Raw genomic sequence first — 22,605 nt, forward strand, 5'->3', positions numbered from 1 at the left:
AAAAAAAAATCCTAAGTCTCTCACTTTCTAGACAAAGGAACAGTTTATTCTGGCTTGTCTCTGTCTGAAGAAGGTGAATTTACATTCAGTACAATACTTGTTCCAGGCCAGACCCTTTATGGGGTGCACATGTGGGTTGAAGGAGAAAAGGGCCCCTCTTTCTCAGTTGTGTAACTCTCATGAGGGCTGAGAAGACTTGCAACTGTTGTGCTCAAAAGAACATGCAAACTGTCTTTTTGAGCTGTGGAGGAGAACAGGGCCGTGGCTCCATCTCTTCTGCCTAACCTGGCAGCTGGCAGACCTAGCTGGCTATGTAGAAGAATGAAACCGCACCATCTATTGGGCTGCACTAGCCGTGTGCAGTGCCTAGGAACTAAGGGAGGCAGAATGTCTCTCAGAGCTCCCCATGGCAGTACAGCTCTGCACCCTCCCCAGTACAAGATGGCCTTTTTTGTGTGTCAGAGTTTTGAAAACAGGAGGAAAATATTGTCCCAAATATATTGTCACCAGTGTAAATTTATAATGGCCCTATGTAAATTACTAGCATCACTCACAAGCAGAACTTGGCCCCTCTCGTGTAAATATTACTCAACCACACTTGTGTGATACAAGTGCTTTACTGGCTAAATAAATTTAAAAAAAAATGAGAACCCAGTCATGAAAATACTCCCTGATGCCTGGAGTCTCAAAGGAGAGTCATGTGGCCAGTTGAACTGGGATGAGAATCTTTTGTTCTGGGCTCTGGGAGGGGCATGAAGAAGATAGTTTTAACAGTGATTACAAACAGCACTTTTTACATGCTTTCTTTGAGCAGGTGCTTTTGCTCTCTCAAGACTACGGCAAGCATTTGTTAGGTGTCGAGGACCTGTTACAGAAACATGCGCTAGTGGAGGCAGATATTGCCATTCAAGCTGAAAGAGTGCGAGGGGTCAATGCATCTGCTCAGAAATTTGCCACAGATGGAGAAGGTAAGTCATCGTTTTACTTGTATAGTAGTTTTGAAAAGACATTTTGGTCACATTTACTAAGGTTCATTAGTCATATAATACACATAATACAAATTCAGCAGCATAAGTGGGCCCAACTCCATTGATTCAAGTTGGATTTAGTCATGTCAGTGGTGAATCTAGCCAGTTACTATCATGGCACTGTATTTTACATGGCATTTCCTGCTAGTAATTAGCAGCTGTTGTGACTTTTTACCAGTCATTCCTTTTGCCATATGATTTCCCATTTCATGTCTTTGTAATGGTTAAAATTTAAGTTATTGGATTGGATTCTGATCTCATTCACATTAATGTAAATCCAGAAGAATTTCACTAAATACCACAAGTAAAACTTGCCCATTTTGTGTACTGCAATTTTGCTTTTGAGTTCAGCAAGGTAAATGCAAAGTAATTTATTTGAACTGAGACTACTTGGAATTTACACACAAATAACTTAGAATGGGGTTTGACCAGTATTCCCAGAAACTCTGGTCTTTTACTGAACTCTGTTGCTTTATACTGGTCATCTACTAAGCAGGTATTAAGTCTTAAATGTAAAGGTAAAAGTAAGTAATAGTGAAATCTAATATGTTTCTGTGTCAACAGGTTACAAACCATGTGATCCACAAGTTATCAGAGATCGTGTAGCTCATATGGAGTTTTGTTACCAAGAATTATGCCAGTTAGCAGCTGAACGCCAAGCTCGCTTGGAAGAATCAAGGCGTCTGTGGAAATTCTTTTGGGAAATGGCTGAAGAAGAGGGCTGGATCAGAGAAAAGGAGCAGATCTTGTCATCTGATGACTATGGGAAGGACCTAACTAGCATTATCCGTCTCCTGAGCAAGCATAAGGCATTTGAAGATGAAATGAGTGGCCGTAGTGGCAACTTCCAGCAGGCAATAAAAGAAGGTGAAGACATGGTTGCTGAGGAGCACTTTGGGTCTGAGAAAATTAGAGAGAGAATTAAGGATATGCGAGAGCAGTGGGCTAACCTGGAGCTGCTGTCTGCCATTAGGAAGAAACGCCTGGAGGAAGCTTCTCTCCTTCATCAGTTCCAAGCTGATGCTGATGATATTGATGCATGGATGTTGGACATCCTCCGAATTGTCTCCAGCAATGATGTTGGGCATGATGAATATTCTACTCAGTCCTTGGTCAAGAAACACAAAGATGTTGCAGAAGAGATTGCAAATTATAGGCCCACCATTGACTCACTGCATGAGCAAGCAAAAGCTCTGCCACAGGAACATGCCGAATCTCCAGATGTGCAAGGCAGGTTGTCTGGAATAGAGGAAAGATACAAAGAGGTTGCAGAACTGACACGGCTCCGTAAACAGGCTCTGCAAGATACCCTGGCTCTGTATAAGATGTTCAGTGAAGCAGATGCTTGTGAACTTTGGATTGATGAGAAGGAGCAGTGGCTTAACAATATGCAGATTCCAGAGAAGCTCGAAGACCTGGAAGTGATCCAGCACAGGTGAGAATAGAATTGTGAGGTAGTGCTGTTGTATATCAGCTACCCGTATCTCTCATTTAAGACTTAATTGTCTGTCTCAACTTGTCTTTGACTGAGGGTCACCCAATGCTTTTATGATCTTTTTTTCAGATTTGAAAGCTTAGAACCAGAAATGAACAATCAGGCATCCCGTGTTGCAGTGGTAAACCAAATTGCTAGGCAGCTGATGCATAGTGGTCATCCAAGTGAAAAGGAGATCAAGGCTCAGCAGGACAAACTCAATACAAGGTGGGTTAATGACCAATGACCCATAGAAAGTAGAGGAGATTATTAGCATTTTTTCTTTTGTGTTTGTCTATTTTATGTGTGTGTTTTGAAGCTGTCACGGTCTGATTTTCACCAAGTAAAACGAATATAGTTCTGATCTAGCCTTGTAGTCTTTTTAAATCTGATTCTCTTTTAGGGCATGATTCAAAGCCATAGTTTTCCCTTGAAATCAGTGGACTCTGAATTTGAACCTTAGTATTTTAGCTATAAATCGGAGAATATGGAGACTTACTGTACTAAATATTTTGTTCATAAAAATAAACTTGTACAGTATACTCTACAAACTTGCTGTTAGTTTAGTTTTAGTCCTCAAGTGCATTCATGTCATGCAGAAAATCCAGAGAATTTGAGTGTAACCTGCAGAAAATATTTGATCCTGCAAAAAGTTAAAATATTGAGACCCAGTTCATGGCTGTCTGGTGTTTTCTAGTATACACTGTAGCTCACTGCAGGAGGGGGAGGACAAAAAAGAACAAAAAAACAAAAAGAGGTTATTTAAAAGTTCAACAAGCTTACTGCAGCAATTTTCCTCATTCAGAAATGTTGACATTAGACTTTACCATTATTGTATATCACCCTCAGTTTCTCCACTTTTCTCTCCTCCCCCTTTTCAGATGGAGCCAGTTCAGGGAACTGGTAGACCGAAAGAAAGATGCTCTGATATCTGCTCTAAGTATCCAGAATTACCATCTTGAGTGTAATGAAACCAAATCCTGGATCAGGGAAAAGACCAAAGTAATTGAATCCACCCAAGATTTGGGCAATGATCTGACTGGAGTAATGGCCCTTCAGAGGAAGTTGACGGGTATGGAACGTGATTTGGTCGCTATTGAGGCCAAGCTAAGTGACCTTCAGAAAGAGGCTGAAAAGTTGGAATCTGAACATCCTGACCAAGCTCAAGCCATCCTGTTGAGGCTAGCAGAGATCAGTGATGTGTGGGAAGAGATGAAAACCACCCTCAAGAACCGTGAAGAATCCCTTGGAGAGGCAAGCAAACTACAGCAGTTTTTGCGTGATCTGGATGACTTCCAGTCCTGGCTATCCAGAACCCAGACTGCAATTGCTTCAGAAGATATGCCCAACACGCTGACTGAGGCTGAAAAGCTGCTCACTCAGCATGAGAATATTAAGAACGAAATCAACAATTATGAGGAAGACTACCAGAAAATGAGAGACATGGGTGAGATGGTAACCCAAGGACAAACTGATGCACAGTATATGTTCTTACGCCAGCGCCTGCAGGCTTTGGACACTGGGTGGAATGAGCTACACAAAATGTGGGAGAATAGGCAAAACCTCCTTTCACAGTCTCACGCTTACCAACTGTTTCTCAGAGACACTAAGCAAGCCGAAGCATTTCTTAATAACCAGGTAAGTGGGCAGTACTTTAGTTCCTTGTATTAATCTCACATAAATTGGCACCACTTACTGTAGTTGCCTAAAAGATCTTGTTGCAGATAAGTTAAGTAGATTATTTTTGTAAGAACTTTTTTTGCATCAACTTGGTATCTACCAATACATGGCGCAAACACTCATTCGCAGCATGGGGAAGCTTTCTCTGTCAAGCAGACAGCGGTGAACACATCTAATGCTTTTTGTCTTGTTTTTTAAATAAAAGGAATATGTTTTGGCCCATACTGAAATGCCCACCACCTTGGAAGGAGCAGAAGCTGCTATTAAAAAACAGGAGGATTTCATGACCACAATGGATGCCAATGAGGAAAAGCTCAATGCAGTTGTAGAAACAGGCAGGAGGCTTGTTAGTGATGGGAACATTAACTCTGACAAGATCCAAGAGAAAGTGGATTCTATTGATGACAGGTAAGGTTTGCTAAGATTTTTGGTGACTGTTGTGCTTCAAACTTCCAGCCTGCTCACCCAAAACTTTATTTCTTTTCTGAGTTTATCTTTATCCATTGGATTATGGAGCTTTCTTAGCATAAAGCACTGGTGCCTGTTGGATTGCTACTGAGACATAGAAAATCCCAACTCCTGGGAGCAAATAATTAAGTTGGAAAATGAGTTTGTGTCTCTCTCTTATATCGGAGCAAACCAGGAATCCGTAGTTACACCAGTGCAAAGCTGACCTGAGAATTAGCCTCTGTCTGTGTTAATCCAGTTTTCTTGTAAATGGATTAAAGTAAAAGACATATTAGAAATCCCTAATATGAAATATTTTCTTTGTTTTATGAAAATAGTAGGAACCAGAATGCTTCAGAAATGTGATGGGCTCATTGTAATCAAATATGACTTCTGCCTCCTTCAGGAGACATTTGAAATAGTGAGCCAATAGGATTTGGCTGTGAGAGGGTTACTCTGTCATTCTATCAGAGCATTCATAATTGTTCATACTATGAATTGAGAGAACCGTAGAACTAGCCTTCCCTGATTGCACAGGTCTAAAGTTTCCTTGCTTTGACCTGACTGACTAACTTAATGTATTCATGTCTTTCTCCAAAGAAGGAAGGTGGCTCCTCTGGATTGCAAGCAAAATTGTACCGTTCTTACCCACTTGGCTTTGATCATGATTCCCAGGATATAAAGGAGGTTCCCTGTTCCTTTTTGTAAAATCAAATTTAAAAAGCATTGGTAAAAATGTGTTTCTCATCCCGAGACAGGCTATTTCTTTGTCCTTATTGCATGGACGTGTCAGCTGAAGATTTTAAGCACTTATTATCTAAATTGAGGGTGTTTTAATTTTGATGGGAATGAGCCTAATGCCTTTGCACTTTTTTTCCTTAGATCATCACAAAGCACTATAGTAACAACAATTTGCTTATATAGAACTGTTAGATCCTTATACCTAATACTCATTTTGCCCTGATGACATAGTTTTCTCCTTCAGAGATGCTCAGAAATAGCCAATTGCTCTTCTCTAAGGATGAACTCAGTAGGATATTGCGTTTAGCCATTTGCCTTCTCCTCTGTCTGGGTAAAGCCAATGCCTCTAGACTGTGTTCATTCTGCCTTAGTTATGGCTCACCAAGATTGCCTCACAGAGAAGGGCAGAATATTTGTTACCAGTGATTCCTGAGGATCTCTTGATGAGGATTCCTTTATGTCCTACATGTTCGGGTGATCCTCTGTTGGACCAGGATAGAGTTGCTATAGCTCCCTTTAGACCCTAGCAATGGTGCTCCAAGCCCTAGAAAGATGGGATCACTTCAAAGTGACCTAAGGCTCAGTTTCATTCCAAGTCCTGAGTGTGCTGACTCTATAGTATTTCCCACTCCTCCAGCATAGAACCCAAACTGAGATACAAAGCAGTGTGGCCCCTAGAATGGACGTGCCCTGAACACATGTCTGCATTGTACAAATATCTGCTGTATGAGAGACTATCAAACTTTTCCTAGAAGACTCTGTATAATTATGGAAGGTAATAACAGCGTGACTGGGTGGATCGCCAGGGTCCCAATGGGGTTGTCATCTGGTGTGCTGATCAAGCCACTGAGCCCCCTATCATCCCCACTGGACCAGAAACTCTGGTCACTCCCAGCCAAGACACACACAAAGTTGGGGTAACTGCCCCTTCCACACAGCAGAGCAACATAGATGCTGAACCAGCACAACTCTGGGAGGGCTCAGCTATTGGGCCATTGGGAGCACCCACAACCAACCCCCAAAAGGGACCAAAACCCTTAATGTATTTGTCCTATTCCATATAAAAATTTTACACCGAGACCGCTCATAAGGTCAGCTCTCTTTATCAATGAAAGAGAGATGCACAATAGTTGCTTCCCCTCCCTACCAACCATGTAACCGTTATTTACACCAGGCTTGATAATAAACAAAAGTGTTTTTATTAGGTATAAAAAGTAGGATTTAAGTGATTGCATGGGAAAACAGATCAGAGTAAATTGCTAATCCAAAATAAGCAAAACATGCCATCTAATCCTAATAGACTAAGAAACTTTTAAAAGATTGGCAGGATGCTTTTCTGCAAAAGCACTTTTTGCGGAAAGCGTCTGTGGCCAATCTAGACGCGGTTTTCCGCAAAAAAGTCCCGATCGCCATTTTTGCGATTGGGGCCTTTTTGCGGAAAACAGTACTGTGCTGTTTACACTGGCCCTCTTGCGTAAATGATTTGCTCAAGAGGGCTTTTGCTCGAACGGGAGCAGCACTGAATTTCCGCAAGAACACGGACGATCTCATGTAAGATCATCAGTGTTTTTGCGGAAATACTAATGGCCAGTGTAGACAGCTGGCAAGTTTTTCCGCAAAATCAGATGATTTTGCGGAAAAACTTGCCAGTCTAGACACAGCCCTTGTGTTTAGTTCCTCCCCTTCCCTCCTTTCGTATCCCATTTGCCCAAGGTGGGAATTCTTTGTGCTCAGTTCAGATTTTTCTCACCTTGACTGGAAAAGTACCAGATCCAAAATGGGTTCCAGCATCAGCTGGCATGGTCACATGTAAGGATGTTAAATTTAGATTAATCAACTAATCGAATAGTTGATGCAATTTGCATCGACTATTCAATTAGCCTATAAGGGCATCTCCACCTTTGAAATGTAGCAAGAGTCTTGCTGGATCTTGCTACATTTCAGAAGCAGAAGCACTGTGAGGAGCACGGGGCCAGCAGGGGACTCTAGCAGCCTCCCCTCCGCGGGCGGGGTGGGGCGGGGCTCCTGTACATTTCAAAAGCAAAGCACGCAAGAGGCCAGCGGGGGTCTTCTTGAGTCCCTTTTTCGCCCCCTGCTCCCACGTTGCTTCTGCTTTTGAAATATAGCAAGAATCTTGCTCTTGCTACATTTCAAAGGCAGAAGTGCTGCCAGTTCCTCACTGCACACTACCACCGCCACGGAGATGGTGCTGGGGGAACTGGCTTTTAAGCCAGCTCCCCCCAGCACCGGCTCCTGCTCTTCCCATTGCTGCCTCTCTCTGATAGTAGAGAGAGACTATCCGATATGCATAGGCTTATCAGATAGTCGACTAGTCGCTTACATCCCTAGTCACATGTCTCTGTAGGACCACAGCTTGGTTTATCAGAAAAACAAAACCATTTTCAGGTTGTTGACTTGATCACTGAGCCATTAAGTTCCTAAAGTATCACTAATAGCCTTCATTAGTACATTTAGAATTAAAAATAGATTCACACTTCATATTTCTAACTTCACATACAAGAATCATATATGTACAAAAATAAGATACACAGATTCAGTGAATTACAGCTTTTAAAATGACATTACATGACCTGTTTTACATGACCACATTTAGTCCAGTAGCACCTTAGAGACGTCAAAAAGTGGCTTTTGTCCACAAAAGCTCATGATATTATATATTTATTTTGTTCATCTCTAAGATGCTACAGGACTACAGGCAGTCCCCGGGTTACGTACAAGATAGGGACTGTAGGTTTGTTCTTAAGTTGAATCTGTATGTAAGTCGGAACTGGCATCCAGATTCAGCCGCTGATGAAACTGATCAGTTTCAACAGCAGCTGAATCTGGACACCAGTTCCGACTTACATACAAATTCAACTTAAGAACCCCAGGCGTCCCCAAGTCAGCTACTGCTGAAACTGATCAGCAGCTGATTCCAGGAAGCCCGGGGCAGAGCAACTCTGCCTCGGGCTTCCTGTAGTCAGCCGCTGGTCAGTTTCAGCAGCGGCTGACTTGGGGACGCCTGGGGCAGAGCAGCTTGGGTGCTGCTGGGTTGGTCCAGTAGCGCGGCCGCTCTTCGGCGCTACTGGACCAACCCAGCAGCACCCCAGCTGCTCTGCCCCAGGCGTCCTGATTCAGCTGCTGCTGAAACTGATCAGCAGCGGCTGAATCAGGACTCCTGGGGCAGAGCAGCTGGGGTGCTGCCAGGTTGGTCCAGTAGCGCCAAGGAGCGGTGTTGCGGGACCAACCGGCAACGCTCGACCTGCTCTACCACAGGCCCCGGGCTTTGCTCCACGTCTCCCTGGTCTGCTGGGGGGGGGTGGGGGGCACTAGCTGCGTTCCCCCCCCCCCCCCAGCAGACCAGGGAGATGCGGAGCAAAGCGGCAGAGGACCCGGGCCGGACTGCGGCACTTCCAGATCAGCGCCGCGGTCCGGCCCGGGTCCTCCGTGGCTTTGCTCCCCGTCTCCCTGGTCTGCTGGCTTCCCCAGCAGACCAGGGAGACGGGGAGCAGCTTTTCTCTCCCCGGAGGAGGCGGGCGGCGGGACCAGTCGGATAAGTCGGATCCGTGTAACTCGGGGACTGCCTGTACTTGTTGTTTCTTAAAGTTACAAACTAACACGGCTACCCACCGAGCCTGCAAAAACCACCCAATGTTACTATTCAGGAAATGTGTGCAATTGCAGTTAAGTTTTTAGAGGTAATAAGCCTCCATGAACAAAGTATAAGTTTTGGGTGTTGAGAATGGGTTTAAAGAATGCCTCTTGGTTTATCTCCCAATCAGGCTCCGTGTTGTACAACAATGGACCTAAACGAAGTTCAAATCCATGATGTTGCTTAATAATTGGCAAGAATAAGATGATGAGTTCTTTGTAGTAAAATAACTTTTGACTTTGGCTATTTTCTGTTGGAAGGAGATAGGGCCTCATCTAATCTGGTTAAGTAGCTAATGACCCTCTTATTTCTGAAAATAAGTTGTAGTTTTAAAACACCAGCATGCCACAATAGAACTGTTTTTTGCTAAGGTTTTACAGTCATGAAAATCCTACAGGCAAAGTGGCTAAGTAACAACAATCTTGGAAGAAGTTGTCAGGGAAGAGAAGAGTTTTTTTTTTTACTCTTGTCAGTGGAAGAGTTGCACCTCCCATGAGAGAGACATTGAACAGCATAAGCTTTACTGATACAAACAGGAATGTCAGAGCATATCTCTTAGCAGGCAGTTACTTCCACATCTGTTCAACAGACTTGCTTTAATGATGTTTCAGTTTCTATTCCTGCTCGGGTTCTCTGAAACCCACACGTTGACAGTTGAACTACTGTGACTTTGTTTATCCATTTTTCTGACTCATTAGAGTTCTTAGGTGCCTACGTATAGAACAAGTAGCAACCTTTTAACACACTCCTGGGTAATTTCATTCAGATACATGATAACATCTCCACCATTCCTATTTCACACCCTTCAGCATTTCCCTACAAAAAAGAAACTAAGCTCTTGGGATCATTACCTGATACCAGGAGAGGAGGGGGGCATTTTGATGGGATATCTCTGTACTATTGCAATAAAAGTAATAAATATGAACATATTTATGAACACATTTATTGAGCATATATGCAAGAGTTTTTAAAAAGAGTTTCTTCAGCCTTCCATTTTTTTAAATGTGTAAATGTTGAATCCTCTTCAGAAAATGATTTAGCCTGTTAATAAGAGCATTTAACACTCTGAGTAGCAAACCTATATTGGCTTGACCCTCATGGAGGCAGTAGATTTTGATTGTTCTTGTTCTTAGAAGCAGCATTAACATGACTAGAAAACCACATGTTCTGGTTACAGGGCTACAGGTTGAACCTCTCTGATCCTGGAGTCTCTGGTCTAACATCCGTGGTCTGGCAAGACCACAGATGTTGCTGGACCAGAATGCCCTAGGCGCAGGGAACAAAGCCAGGAGCCTGACAGCTGGAGCTGGCCTCAGGCAGTGGGGGGCCAGTGGCCTGGCAGCCCTGGGGCAGTAGCAGCCCCAGGCAGCCTGAGGCAGTGTGGGAGTGGCCCCGGAGCCAGGAACCTGGCGACAGGAGCGCACTGCGTCTGGGAGAGGAATCCTCCGGGGTCTGCTTACAGACTCTCTAGGAGAGCCTGGAGTTCATCAACAGAGGGGCAATATTGACCTCCCATGGTCCAAGAAACTCCCTCATTTGGGACCAGTCAGGTCCTAAGGGTGCTGGACCAGGGAGGTCTCTTAAGTGCAGCCCAGCAGGTAAATGCATGAGGCCTATTTTATCATAAAATGTCAGATTTTTCCCTCTCTTAGGGCCTGGGGGTTTACAGTACCATGTATCAACAATTCTCACCTTCAGGTAACTGAGCTCAGGCACTTTTGGTTCTTCCCTTCATGTGTCTGACCAGTGGCACACTGTGACCACAGAAACTTCCTAAAACAAAGTATTGTTTTTTGGTTTCGTTTTTTTAACAGCCGGAACAAAGCTTTTTGAGGTAAAATATTTTGAAAATAAAAACACACACACATCTATCTTACCTAATATCCTGTGATGGTGATCTAAGCATGGGGGGACATCTCCATCTGTCCTGTCTCACTCTGGTTCCCTTGAACAGCTACCCTCCTCTCTTGACAGAGGGTCCCTTTTAATGATCTGCTTTATTTTTATTCTCTAGTTCCAGGCTTTGGTCTGTCTGACTAAACCAGTCCTAAAGGCTCAGCAGGAGATTGAGCCATTATTCTCAAACCCGTGGTTATAGCACTGTCCCTTAAGAGCTCTCAAGTATTTGTCAAGAGCGGCTTGCCTCAAGCCATTCTTTCTCCCTCCTATTTATTTTTTCAGTCAGACGTCTATTAAGTTAGCCCATTATATTCATGCAATATACAGTTTAGTAATCTGGCCAATATACAGTACTCCTAAATTATTATGGGACTGCTACAACTCCGCTACGCCATGGTAGGCGAGAGTCTTGCATTTTATCATGAAAGGAGTCAGGATCGCAGTCATGCTCAGCACTTTTGGAAGAGGATTCAGAGTCAGAATTGACTATTGATAAAGGTATAACTTGGCGCCTACCCTAAACTCAGAGTTCCAGCCTTCACTCCTTAGTTATTTGGACCCAACTGTTTTCCCAGTTTCACCTTGCCAACACTGTCTTCCTTCAGTTGGATCACACTGGTATAAATGAGAGGAATTGGCTCTTTATCTAGATTTCCCCCCCCCCCCCAAGACTATAAACTAGAGCACAAAGAGATAATAGAGCATCAGCTTTTAATGTATCTATGGAATCTTAGCTAATAAAGTTGTGACACCTCCCCCTTTTTAAGAGCCACACATAGGAAAGTGTTGAGTGCATCTTGAAAGGGACCGAGCACCCTTAATTCTGTAGGAATTGAGGATACTTGCATTAGGAGTTACTGCAGTTGCGCCAATTTTCAGGCAATCTGATAATTGCAGCTGGCCTGTAGTAGGCTACACTGCCTCTTTAGAAGAGCCAGAACATGGGATTGTAAGCCCAAAAGTTGCCTGAAACACTTGTGCATGGATGCAATAGCTCCTGCTTGTTCTTAGCCTTTCTCCTCCTTTGTTCTAGTCTTGACCCCAGTGCTGTGCCTTGCCTTGCCTTGCTCCTGGTGACCCAGTTCTTACCCTCTGCTTCAGTTCCTGACTTTGGGTCTGACCCTTGGCTCTAACATCTGTCCTCTGACTCCTGCTCCAACCACTAGCCATGACCACCCATGTGACTCGTACTCAGCACCTTTTCACTTTCAGGCATTTGATGTCATTGCAGAAATGAGACCCCTATGCAATGAGAATCCATCCTTGAGGGTTTTTTTTAAGTAACCAAGATCTTCTAAACCATTCCATATCTCCTATCCATTGGATAGTCACTACTTACAGAATTAATTTATCTTTCTCTGAATTAGTCTTCCATTCACTGTTTAATCTGAGACTAACACTGGTTTGTCCTGCTCTCTTTTTTTTTTTCTTTAAGTGAAGTTGCAGAAGATCCTAATCCTTTCTTCTCACTCGAGATAATCTTAGACTATCGAGTGACCTTTGGGATTTAAACTAGTAACAGATCTCCTGAGCTGCTTATGATGATGAGAAAATAATTATATCATCATTCGCTTGATATTCAGATGGTCTTTTTCAGGGAAAGTCTTTGATGTTAGTGGCTCTGTCACTCTCTTGTTTTGTTTAACGCTAGAATCTCCTGCCTTGAGAGCTTTTCACATTTAACTCAATTCAAGTTAGTTCCTTGTAAGTTCTGTTTAATGTTTAAAATTTATTTCACTCTTGGCAATAACTTTTATCTAATAGGATCACCCTGTGAATTCATTTCCTCATTTCTTCCTTTTTGTTTTGACTTAAAAATGTGTGCCTGTCTTGTCACCCTAGCAGCTTATACAGTAAAACATTAATGAATCCTACACTATACATAACAAAGTGGGAACTCTTCTCTCAACTTCTGCGTGTCAAATTAAATTGATATTCCCATTTAACCCATTTCCCTCTCAAAAGAGACGTCTCAGAAAAGAAACCCAACTGAAGTGCTATGAGAACAAAATCTTGTCTGAAATACCTTGGGAATTAATTAAGAAATGTATAGGGCCATTTGCAGATAAGTAGTTGTGAGTAACTGAGAATAGGGTCTTTCCATGAAAAACTTACTCATGGCCAGATCATCTACCAAATTTTTTCAGGCCTCCATTCCAACCCAGAGGAAGTCAACCCAATCCTCCTGTGGGAAAATGCAGTTATAAGGGAGAAATTAAGTTCTTCCTTTTTTTCTAAACCAAGTTTGATCTTAAACCTTTTTCTCAAGTAAATAATGTTTCTGAAGATATAAAGCTTCCATTTGCTAGAATATGTAGGTGTGGCCACCATAATTTTTTTCTTAAACCATTACATTTTGTGGATTGTAGAAACCATTGCAGCATGGCTCAGTAGCAAAAGGTCTAATGGTGCTGATTCAAAGTGAAAGATGCATTAACGATCCTTAGAGCATGTAGTATGTGCTTTGTATTAAGTAATGTGAGATTTAATCAAGGCTTTTTTTTTTATGATTTTGTTAGAGACTTAATATTCATGTTATCTAAAAACTAGTGGGCCAAATTTTATACTCAGCAACACTCAAAATCTGACTGACTTCAGAATTTGGCTTTGTGTGTTAACGCTAATCCAAAGCAGGTCAAAAAATGACTAGGAAATTTAAATAAGCACATTCAGTAACAAGCCTTAATAACGTCTTGAAAGGCAATAAAGGGGGGCTGCTAGCACACACACATTCATAACAGATATTACATACGTGCTGCAAAAAATAAAATGTTAGTTTTCTTTAAAAGTACGTATTTGTTGTTTTTTAAATAGACATAGGAAGAATCGTGAGGCAGCCAGTGAGCTTCTGATGAGGTTGAAAGACAACAGAGATCTTCAGAAGTTTCTTCAGGACTGCCAGGAGGTATGTTGTCACTTGACTGTAATCTGTAAGGACCTCAACCTGCAGTGTAATGAGTATCTCAACTTGTGTTTAGTGGGAGCTGAGGTCTCTCAGAATTTCACAGGATCAGGCCTTAAATGCACATTTGGTTGGTATATATCAAGACAATCCAGACACCTGAGAGTGAGGGTAATGCCTTCTGTTCTGTTATTGGGGTGCTACATCGTAGTCTCTGTTCTTGTCCATCAGATTAAGGTAAAGAGAGGTTAAAAAGTTGCTAACCTTGAAGCAGTGGTTAAGTTTAGTCATGCAATATGGAATGGATTAGCACTGGGTTTCTGTACTGAGAATTGTTTCACCTGTCTATTGTGTGTCCTGAAATATGGCTTACCCTCTGTTCTTTTTTCTAATCTCTTGTAGCTGCCAAGCCACATGGGTAACAAATACGGGCAGAGTAGGAATACAATAGATAGTTTTTCTGTGATTAGTTTCTTGGCCTTTTGGCTAAGATTAAGTGTTTTAGCTGATTGTTTGTTTATTATAATTGGAAAGTATTTCAGCAATTCTGGACAGAAATGTTTTAAGATTTCCTATAGTGAGATATGTACCATTTGTACTGCAGGTAATATTTAAAGTTGGAAATAATCTTTTTCTTAACGTGGAATTAGTCTAGTGATTATCAGGTTATTTCATAAATCACTGACAATATACATTAAAATTAACTGTGCAAACTTGAGACCATCAATGAGGTGGTTGAGTATAAATAGCTGTGTTTTTTAAATTTTCAAACTTCAGTTTTGTCAGCTATACCACTCAAACACATAATGCCGAACACAGCCACTAAAATGGCATTGTACAATAACAAAATTGGTTATTCTATTGGAAAAACCTATAAAATATCATTCATAACCTGCGCAGATGATGTTTATCAAAAGCAGTGCAATTACATTTATGCAAGTCCAGAGTGGAGTGGCATTTGCTTTATATAGCCATGAATTTGGCTCAAATAGTATTACCCCATTAATAAAAACTACACATTTGCAAAAATTCTGCTGGAACTGGCAGTTTGTTCTCCCTCCCACAGAGTGTTGTTAATAACAAAGATCCAGCTGGTTCTCTGGTCTTTGTGTGACTGTTAATGTGCTCTTTAGATTCTAAACCTACTCCTGGCCAGTAGGAATTTGGATTTTACATTAGAATTCAGCCTATTAGAACGTGAGTAATGAAAAGATGCAAGGAGCCAAGTACAGTTGCAAGTTCTGTGCTCACTGGAATGCAATGACCACTCCATCTGAGCTCCCCTAGAGCACAAGCCATCCCTGAAGGATGGATAGGAGACAGAGCTATTCCTCCCTCTCACCTTGCACACCCTTCTTCAATGAATGGAGTCTGTCAGGGTCAGAGAAGTCAACACAGTACAGGAATAGTTCAGCTTTTACACACCATATCCCATGCTCCTGAGGTTTGTGTCGTCCTGAAATACACTGCCTTACAAAGCCTTCTGTGAAGTGATGCTGCTTTACATTGTTCACAACATTGGGGCTAAGAATGGGTTAGGAGACCTGATCTGATCCCTAGTCCTCTGCTTTTATCTCCCAGTATCCCCAATTGATCCCTTATCTTCCATGCACACTCCCATTTACAGACGGATCCTATTCCATCACTGCCAACAATAACCTAAGAAAGTTCTTAAGAAAGCATTTTCTGATCTGATTTCTCTTTAGCCAGAGTAAAAGAAGGTTTTGCCTGGATTGCACGTTAGACATGTTCCATCTGTTCATTCACTGCCAGCAGGCTTGCTCATACGTTTCAGATGTTTATGAACCTTGCACTTCCAGATAAGCTTTGGCAATTTGCACATTTATAGTGTCTGGGAAGAGTAAGCAAAATGATTTTATTTCCCAGGGTGCTTTGGCTTCCTAAGGATCAATGGTGGAAACTTCTATGAGACACACGTGCTATCGGTGTCTCATAACATTTGACTAGACATATATCAGCTATATGTCTAGTATCCAGCTCCCATTGCTATTAAGGACCAAATCCCGGTTTCACTGAAGCCAATGACAAAACTCCCATTGATCTCAGTGGGACACAGTTTTAGCCTTGCTGGACTACATACAACTCCCCCCCCCCCCTTCCGAGACATTATTTATGAAAATGAACTGCCACTGAACCATCTTGTTCATCTCTGCTGGTTTCAAAGGCAAACTTAATGCTGATGCCTAAAAATCCTTGTTGGAGCTCCTTTGTGATGTCAGAAGAGGTAGACAGGGAACTGGAAGTCGGAAGTCAGAAATCTGACTGGCACTGGCTGTATGACACTTCACTTTGACAAGCCTCAGTTTATCCCATCTGTAAAGCACAGATAACAGTAGCTTCCTCTGTGAAGCACTTCAAGATGGGGTTAATATTACCATGGAGAGAAAACAGACAAACGGGAGGCAAGCAGGGTAATTACAAGACCTGTAATACACCTCTCTCTTCTCAGGAAATGTATGTGTATAATCACTAATTTAGAGTTGGGTCCAAATAACTAAGGAGTGAAGACTGGAACTCTGAGTTATTTAGGCACCTGAGTTATACCTTTATTAATAGTCAACCTGACTCTGAATCCTCTTCCAAAAGTGCTGAGCATGACTGCGATCCTGACTCCTTTCATGATAAAATGCAAGACTCTCCCCTACCATGGCGTAGTGGAGTTGTAGCTGTCCCATAATAATTTGAGTACTGTATATTGGCCAGATTACTAAACTGTATATTGCATGACTATAATTTACTTCTTAATGTGAACTCTGACTGTTAAACCTCCAGCGTCCATATGTTACCTGCAAGTATTCTTGTTAGAACTGTAATCCCCCCCAAGACCAGTAATATCAGTGTTAAGATGAGCCTTGTTTTTTAGTTCGATTCAATACAAAGATCAGATGAGGATTTTTACAGTGATTTACTCTTTAATGCCCTTTTAAAACTGTTGACTTGTAAATCGTGGCTGTTACCCAAAAACTCAGAAGTGGTGTTCTGGCAAATTTTACTGGTTTATTCCATTACCCTAACCTATCTGTAGGGTGGTACATATTGCAGAAGTAGCCTTGTTAGTAACAAAGCTTAGGTTCGTTGACATGTTTTCCTTTAGGGTGGTGGCTCTAAAACTGCATCTTCCCACAAGTTTTTGCAAGTGTTCTGTGCTGTAGTTCTTCATAATTTATTTTACATGTATCATTGAAGCTCACATCTGAGTGGTCTCAACAGAGGAAAGGGAGGTGGGTGGGGGTGGCTGGGTGGGTGGGGGTGTGTTTAAAGTGCTAGCAGCAAGAATTGTTTTTGTTGTTTGTCTACCTCTGCTATTGTCAAACAGGATATTTTTAAAAATATACTTGTCCCCTTCAATTTTGATATAAAAATTCTCATTGTTGATATACCAGGAAAATCAAAGCAAAAGGTAGTAGTGAACTGATTTATATGAAAGGGTATGGAATGTTGGTTTTGTTTGAATTACAGGAATTAGTTTAATGAATATTTGGAAATGGCATTTTAAAAATAAAAGAAATAGCTTTTGAGTATTGAAGAACCTAGTGAAAATTAGGCAGAGGAACAACTCTAATTGAGACCAATGTAAATAAATTGTGTATAAATATTCATATATGAGTGACATAGACCTAATGTGAAGTTCCCACAAAAACTTCTTTGTAAAATGCGGCTTTGATATGGGTCTAGGGATAAAATTTCTGATTCAATGCAGATTTACTAATGTAGATCTCCGCAGTTGTGTAAAGTCATATTGAAGTCAGTGGAATTCCACATAGGTGAAAAGTCCACATTACGATATCCTAATGCAGGTCAGGGGTGTAAGAATCATTAAGACTGTGTTGGTAGCATGTGGGTCAGACGTTTGCCACAGAGAAATAGAGGAAAAATACTGTCAATGTTACTAATAACTAGAACACTTGTGCCAGACTCCAATCCCATTGAACTCAGGGGGAGCTTTGTAGTTGACTTCAGTGGAGAGAAGGTTGGGCCCTTTATTGCTGTATGGAGGAATGTCATCTGTAGTAGTGTCAATAATATATTTGATGGTCACTTTTAATACCCTATGTTAAAATGCTTGAGATGTTGAATCTTCATGAAAGGGACTTGGAGGGGGGATGTAAACTGGCAAGGAAGATGGTGAGGCTCTCCTGTAAAGGACGTTTAGAAGGGGCCAGAATTCATCTTCTGTTTATCTTTGTGGATGGAGCAATCTATATACATTCAAGAAAGAGGAGCAGCCATGCAAGTTTTCATACATTGCCCTGAAATTGTACTTCTGTCTGTCTCTGTGTGGTGTCTATATGGTGCTAACAAACATAATATAGAAGTGCCAAACACATTATTAAGATAAGCACAAAGGTGAACTTCCACTCCTGAACCACAAGTATGCCCGCTGGAGGGGCTAGGTGAGCTCAGTATTCATAACTTTTGAATGTTTGGTCTTGTTTCTAACACTGCCAAAAGACAAGCAGGCCAATTAGTTAAGGGCCCAATTAAAGCCCAGCTGATAAGAGTTGTACAATATTTGGTTGTTTGGTAATCAGCATAGCCAAAGATGGGCTTGATCAATGTTTTTTATTATATATGTATATATAATTGTGTATCTGCCACAGTTTCCCCATGTCTCAATCAAGTACAGTCTGAAAGACAGAAGAGTTATGATCTGCTACAAGTATTAGGCGCATTGGGATAGAGCCACAGCTCATTAGAATCAAAGGTAGTCTATCAAGTTCTGGCTTTAGAGTAGGCATATATATGTAGAATACATGTGTTTGGTTATTTGTATATTGTGGATGTTTACATTGAATAGAGATGGCCTCAGGCCAGAATCCTGGCTTCAAACAACTCCCAGATTTTGGGAATGGGCCAGCCTAAAACCTGCTTCTGAATACCCTCAAATTTTCTACCCATCTCTGATTTCTTGCTGTAGACAATTTTAAGAAGTCTCAAAAAGTCATGTTCTTTTCTCTATTTTTTCAGCTGTCACTCTGGATCAATGAAAAGATGCTTACAGCCCAGGATATGTCTTATGACGAAGCAAGGAATCTGCACAGTAAGTGGCTAAAACACCAGGCGTTTATGGCAGAACTTGCAAGCAACAAAGAATGGCTGGAGAAAATTGAAAAGGTAAATTTAAAAACATTTTATAGACTTTCTCTCTTTTGAAATTATGGTGGTCTTCAGAGAAATGCCTGAGCATGTGACTTTTCATCAACAGATGATACCCTTATTGTCTTTGAGTCATCTGTTCAGTTAGACCAAACAACTTACCAATGCTGACCAAGTAGAGTTGTGAAAAGCAAGCCTGTCCAGTTTTATCTATATGTAGCCTTCTTTGTCTCTTTCATCCTCTGTTTAATCCTGTCCATTCTGTTCTAGTTCTCCTCAATCTAATCTATTTGATATTTTCTGTCAGTTATAAGATATCCAGGTTTTTATAGTTCATGAACCAGTCAGCCTGCCAGTTCAGTCTAATTGGCTAAATCTGTCTGTCTTGTGATGATGTAAGGAGGAAGACACAAGTTGATTTTCAGATCCCAGGGTTGGAAAGTACAGAACCTGATTTATAAACTGTACACAGTTACTGTGCAGATCATAGAAAGAAAATAACGATATAACCTTATGGTGTCATTCTGCCTGTCACTATTGTTAGTGTAAAATCACAGTTCTAATCAGAAAACAAGCCCAATGTGGGATGTTAAAGCTCAGTCTGTTTCACAAACAATTAACATCTCCATCAAGCTAGATCAAGTGATTTTAATGGCTTTAATGTGCTGCACTCTTTTTTTCTGCTTTCTTGTTTAAAGAAGGCATGCTGGAACATTAAGAAATTCTCATCTTTATCTTTGACAGTGGGTTTTTGTTCACTGTAAGTTAGCATAATTGCTTGTTTCCTTCCCCATTTGGCACTCTGTATCCCATTAGTGGCTTTTCTGTGCTTTGCAAACAGTGATAGTTTTCATTGGGATAACTGAAATAAGGTTCTCACCAACAGCAGTACCTTTTTAGCAATGCTTGTGTGTTTCCATCTTCTGCTCCTAAAAGCCAGATTGCAACAAAGGATAAAATACCTGCACCAAAGTTGTATGTTAAAACACAGTTGCAGAACATTGTGTTCTTATCGGATTTGTTTTGTATTAAATGTGCAGTGTGATGTATGGAGATCATCATTACAATGTTTGTTCTGTTTTGAGAGAAGTTACCAATTCTAGGGATATAAGCATACTTTTAAATAGACAATATGTCTCTCAAACTGGAGAACATTTTTTCTAATGAAGTATATTTTTTTTAAATCCAAGCATTCTCTGGTGTTTTCCTTAGTTATAGGGTGGCTGCTTCCCTACCTGCTGTTCTCATTGGAAGGAGAACTAGTATATAAGAGAGGGTAGGCATTTAACATCTTAAAGCTGGTGATTTAGGAGGGAGCCTGGGGAGGTGAGGTATAGTTAGAGTCTCCTTGCCCCTACAAAGTTGCCTGACAACACCCATTCTGTGCATCTTGATAACACATCCATACTGCACTGTATTCCTTCTGCCATCATTACCCTTGGTCTCCCAGTTCCCCCATAGGAAGTATTTCACAGTATCATGAACATCCTGCACAAGTTATGGCAGGCTTGTTTTGCAATAAGTTGCTGCACTTTGTCCCACACGTTTGTGGATGAGCACGTCCCATAGAACCTCAAATGAAAAGGGCGTAAATGAAGGAGAAGAGCTAAATATGCAGCCAGCACTTTCCACTCTTCCAGACTTTGGCTACGTCTACATTGCAGCGCTATTTTGGGATACCTAAGGTATCTGATATCCCTGTAAACTTCATTCCATGAGGCGTAAGGGACATTTCGGAATAGCAGTTTATTTTGAAATAAGGGCTGCGTAGATAGCGCCAGATTTCTAAATAAGCAATTTCAAAATTAACTCAAAATAAGCTCCACAATTTGCGTAGCTCAAATTGCATAGCTTATTTCGAGGTACAGTATAGACGCACCCCTTGTGTAGAGGAACTTTGCTCTTTTTGGAAGTGGAGGGACCCTGGAGCTGGAAAGAACAACTGAGGTGTAATTTTGATAGAAATGTGTAGGTAAAGCCGCCAAAGAATAAGAAATCCTGACATCTGCTGAAGAGACTAATTTAATAAACAGACCTTTAGTGCTCTTGCCTAACAACATGTCACTGTTTCCTATGTGCTTTTCAGGAAGGGATGCAGCTCGTTGCAGAGAAACCAGAGACTGAAACTGTAGTGAAAGAAAAGCTGACAGGTCTGCATCAAATGTGGGAGGAGCTCGAATCTACTACCCAAACCAAGGCTCAGCGACTCTTTGATGCAAATAAGGCTGAGCTTTTCACCCAGAGTTGTGCTGATTTGGATAAATGGCTGAACAGCTTGGAATGTCAGATACAGTCTGATGACTATGGAAAAGATCTCACCAGTGTCAACATCCTCTTAAAAAAACAACAGGTAAACTAACTGAGCCATGAGTCTAGAATAGAGTAGATAGAAGAGCACTTGCAAGCATATAAGTATACAAAGGAACAGATAAAGGATCCTTTCAGTTTAGATTAAGACTTAATTTGTCCCTTCTTTTAAGGGAAAGCAGCAGTCATTAAATACCCTATCTTCTCATCATTCAGACCACAACTAGAGTTTGGAGAATATCAACACTGCAGCAGTTGATTGTCCAGCATTTGATTTAGCTCGTCCAGTAAAGACCCGCTAAATGGGACACTGAGAGCGCCCCCAGTGGCGTAGGAACTCCTACTCCTCATGAGGAGTAGGGGAAGTCAACGGGAGGGTTCCTCCTGTTGACCTTTCGCTGTGAAGATGGCACTGATGCTCAGCTTAAGGTTCATCAACGCCAGCTACATTTTTTTTTTTTTTTTTAATGTAGCTGGAACTGCATACCTTAAGCTGATCTTTGGCTGTTGTGTAGACATGGTCTCAGTGCAAGCTGTCCTCTTCCTCCCTAGTTTTTCCTCTCCTGTTGATGATTTCCTTCTTTGGGGGATCCTTCAGTGATTGACTGCCCTCCACAGCCCACTAGTGAGTGGCTCCCTGATTCCCAGAAATTACAGCAGTGGCTGAAGTGATGCTGCATCTGCTGTTGCATTAAACAGTTTTGGAGTAGTTAAGTTGTGAGCAACTAGTAAAACAGCAAGAACTGGGAAGCAGATGCACTGCTGGAAGCAGGCACAATTCCCTTGTCTTCAGTGATGCTGAGTCCAGCAATTCAGCAGTGAATCTACTTCCGTGCACCTCTTTCCCTGGGTCAAAACAGGAGAAATGTACTGGTACTGCCTCCCAAGAAATGACTCCAGTCTACTTCCTGTCCTGTAGCCTCAGAACTTGCCAGCATCATTATTAATATGGTGAATTCCTAGTTACTGTAATTCATCCTTTCTTCTTTCCCAGGATTTATGATGCTAATGATATTTTTTTTAATCTTACAAACTGCATATATATGAGTGCCCAGTTTTTTCAAGTTCTCTTGGCACTTCCCCCCACTTAGATGCTTGAGAACCAAATGGATGTTCGTAAGAAGGAGATAGAGGAATTGCAAAGCCAGGCCCAGGCATTAAGTCAGGAGGGCAAGAGTCCTGATGAGGTAGATGGGAAACGCCTTATAGTACAGAAGAAATTTTTGGAGCTACTGGAACCTTTGACTGAAAGGAAGACAAATCTGCTGGCCTCCAAAGAGGTCCACCAGTTCAACCGGGATGTGGAGGATGAAATTGTGAGTACAAATCATTGTCCAGGTGCTGAAAATGTTCAGCC

The 22,605-nt window shown here is 41.6% G+C and overlaps 1 protein-coding gene across 5 annotated transcripts in view; it reads left to right on the plus strand.

Moving 5' to 3' along the window:
* Window positions 1–22,605, plus strand: part of SPTBN1 (spectrin beta, non-erythrocytic 1) — a 212,713-nt gene that overhangs the window by 158,784 nt on the left and 31,324 nt on the right. For all 5 annotated transcript variants that reach the window (XM_075925482.1, XM_075925484.1, XM_006122116.3 and 2 more), the window contains 9 exons: window positions 815–968; window positions 1,593–2,463; window positions 2,593–2,730; window positions 3,384–4,140; window positions 4,388–4,590; window positions 13,736–13,826; window positions 18,813–18,959; window positions 21,028–21,291; window positions 22,340–22,564. In XM_075925482.1, the coding sequence (XP_075781597.1) occupies window positions 815–968; window positions 1,593–2,463; window positions 2,593–2,730; window positions 3,384–4,140; window positions 4,388–4,590; window positions 13,736–13,826; window positions 18,813–18,959; window positions 21,028–21,291; window positions 22,340–22,564 (2,850 nt within the window). The remainder of the gene's footprint in view (window positions 1–814; window positions 969–1,592; window positions 2,464–2,592; window positions 2,731–3,383; window positions 4,141–4,387; window positions 4,591–13,735; window positions 13,827–18,812; window positions 18,960–21,027; window positions 21,292–22,339; window positions 22,565–22,605) is intronic.

This window comes from Pelodiscus sinensis, chromosome 3 (genome assembly GCF_049634645.1).
Source record: "Pelodiscus sinensis isolate JC-2024 chromosome 3, ASM4963464v1, whole genome shotgun sequence".
Taxonomy (NCBI): domain Eukaryota; kingdom Metazoa; phylum Chordata; order Testudines; family Trionychidae; genus Pelodiscus; species Pelodiscus sinensis.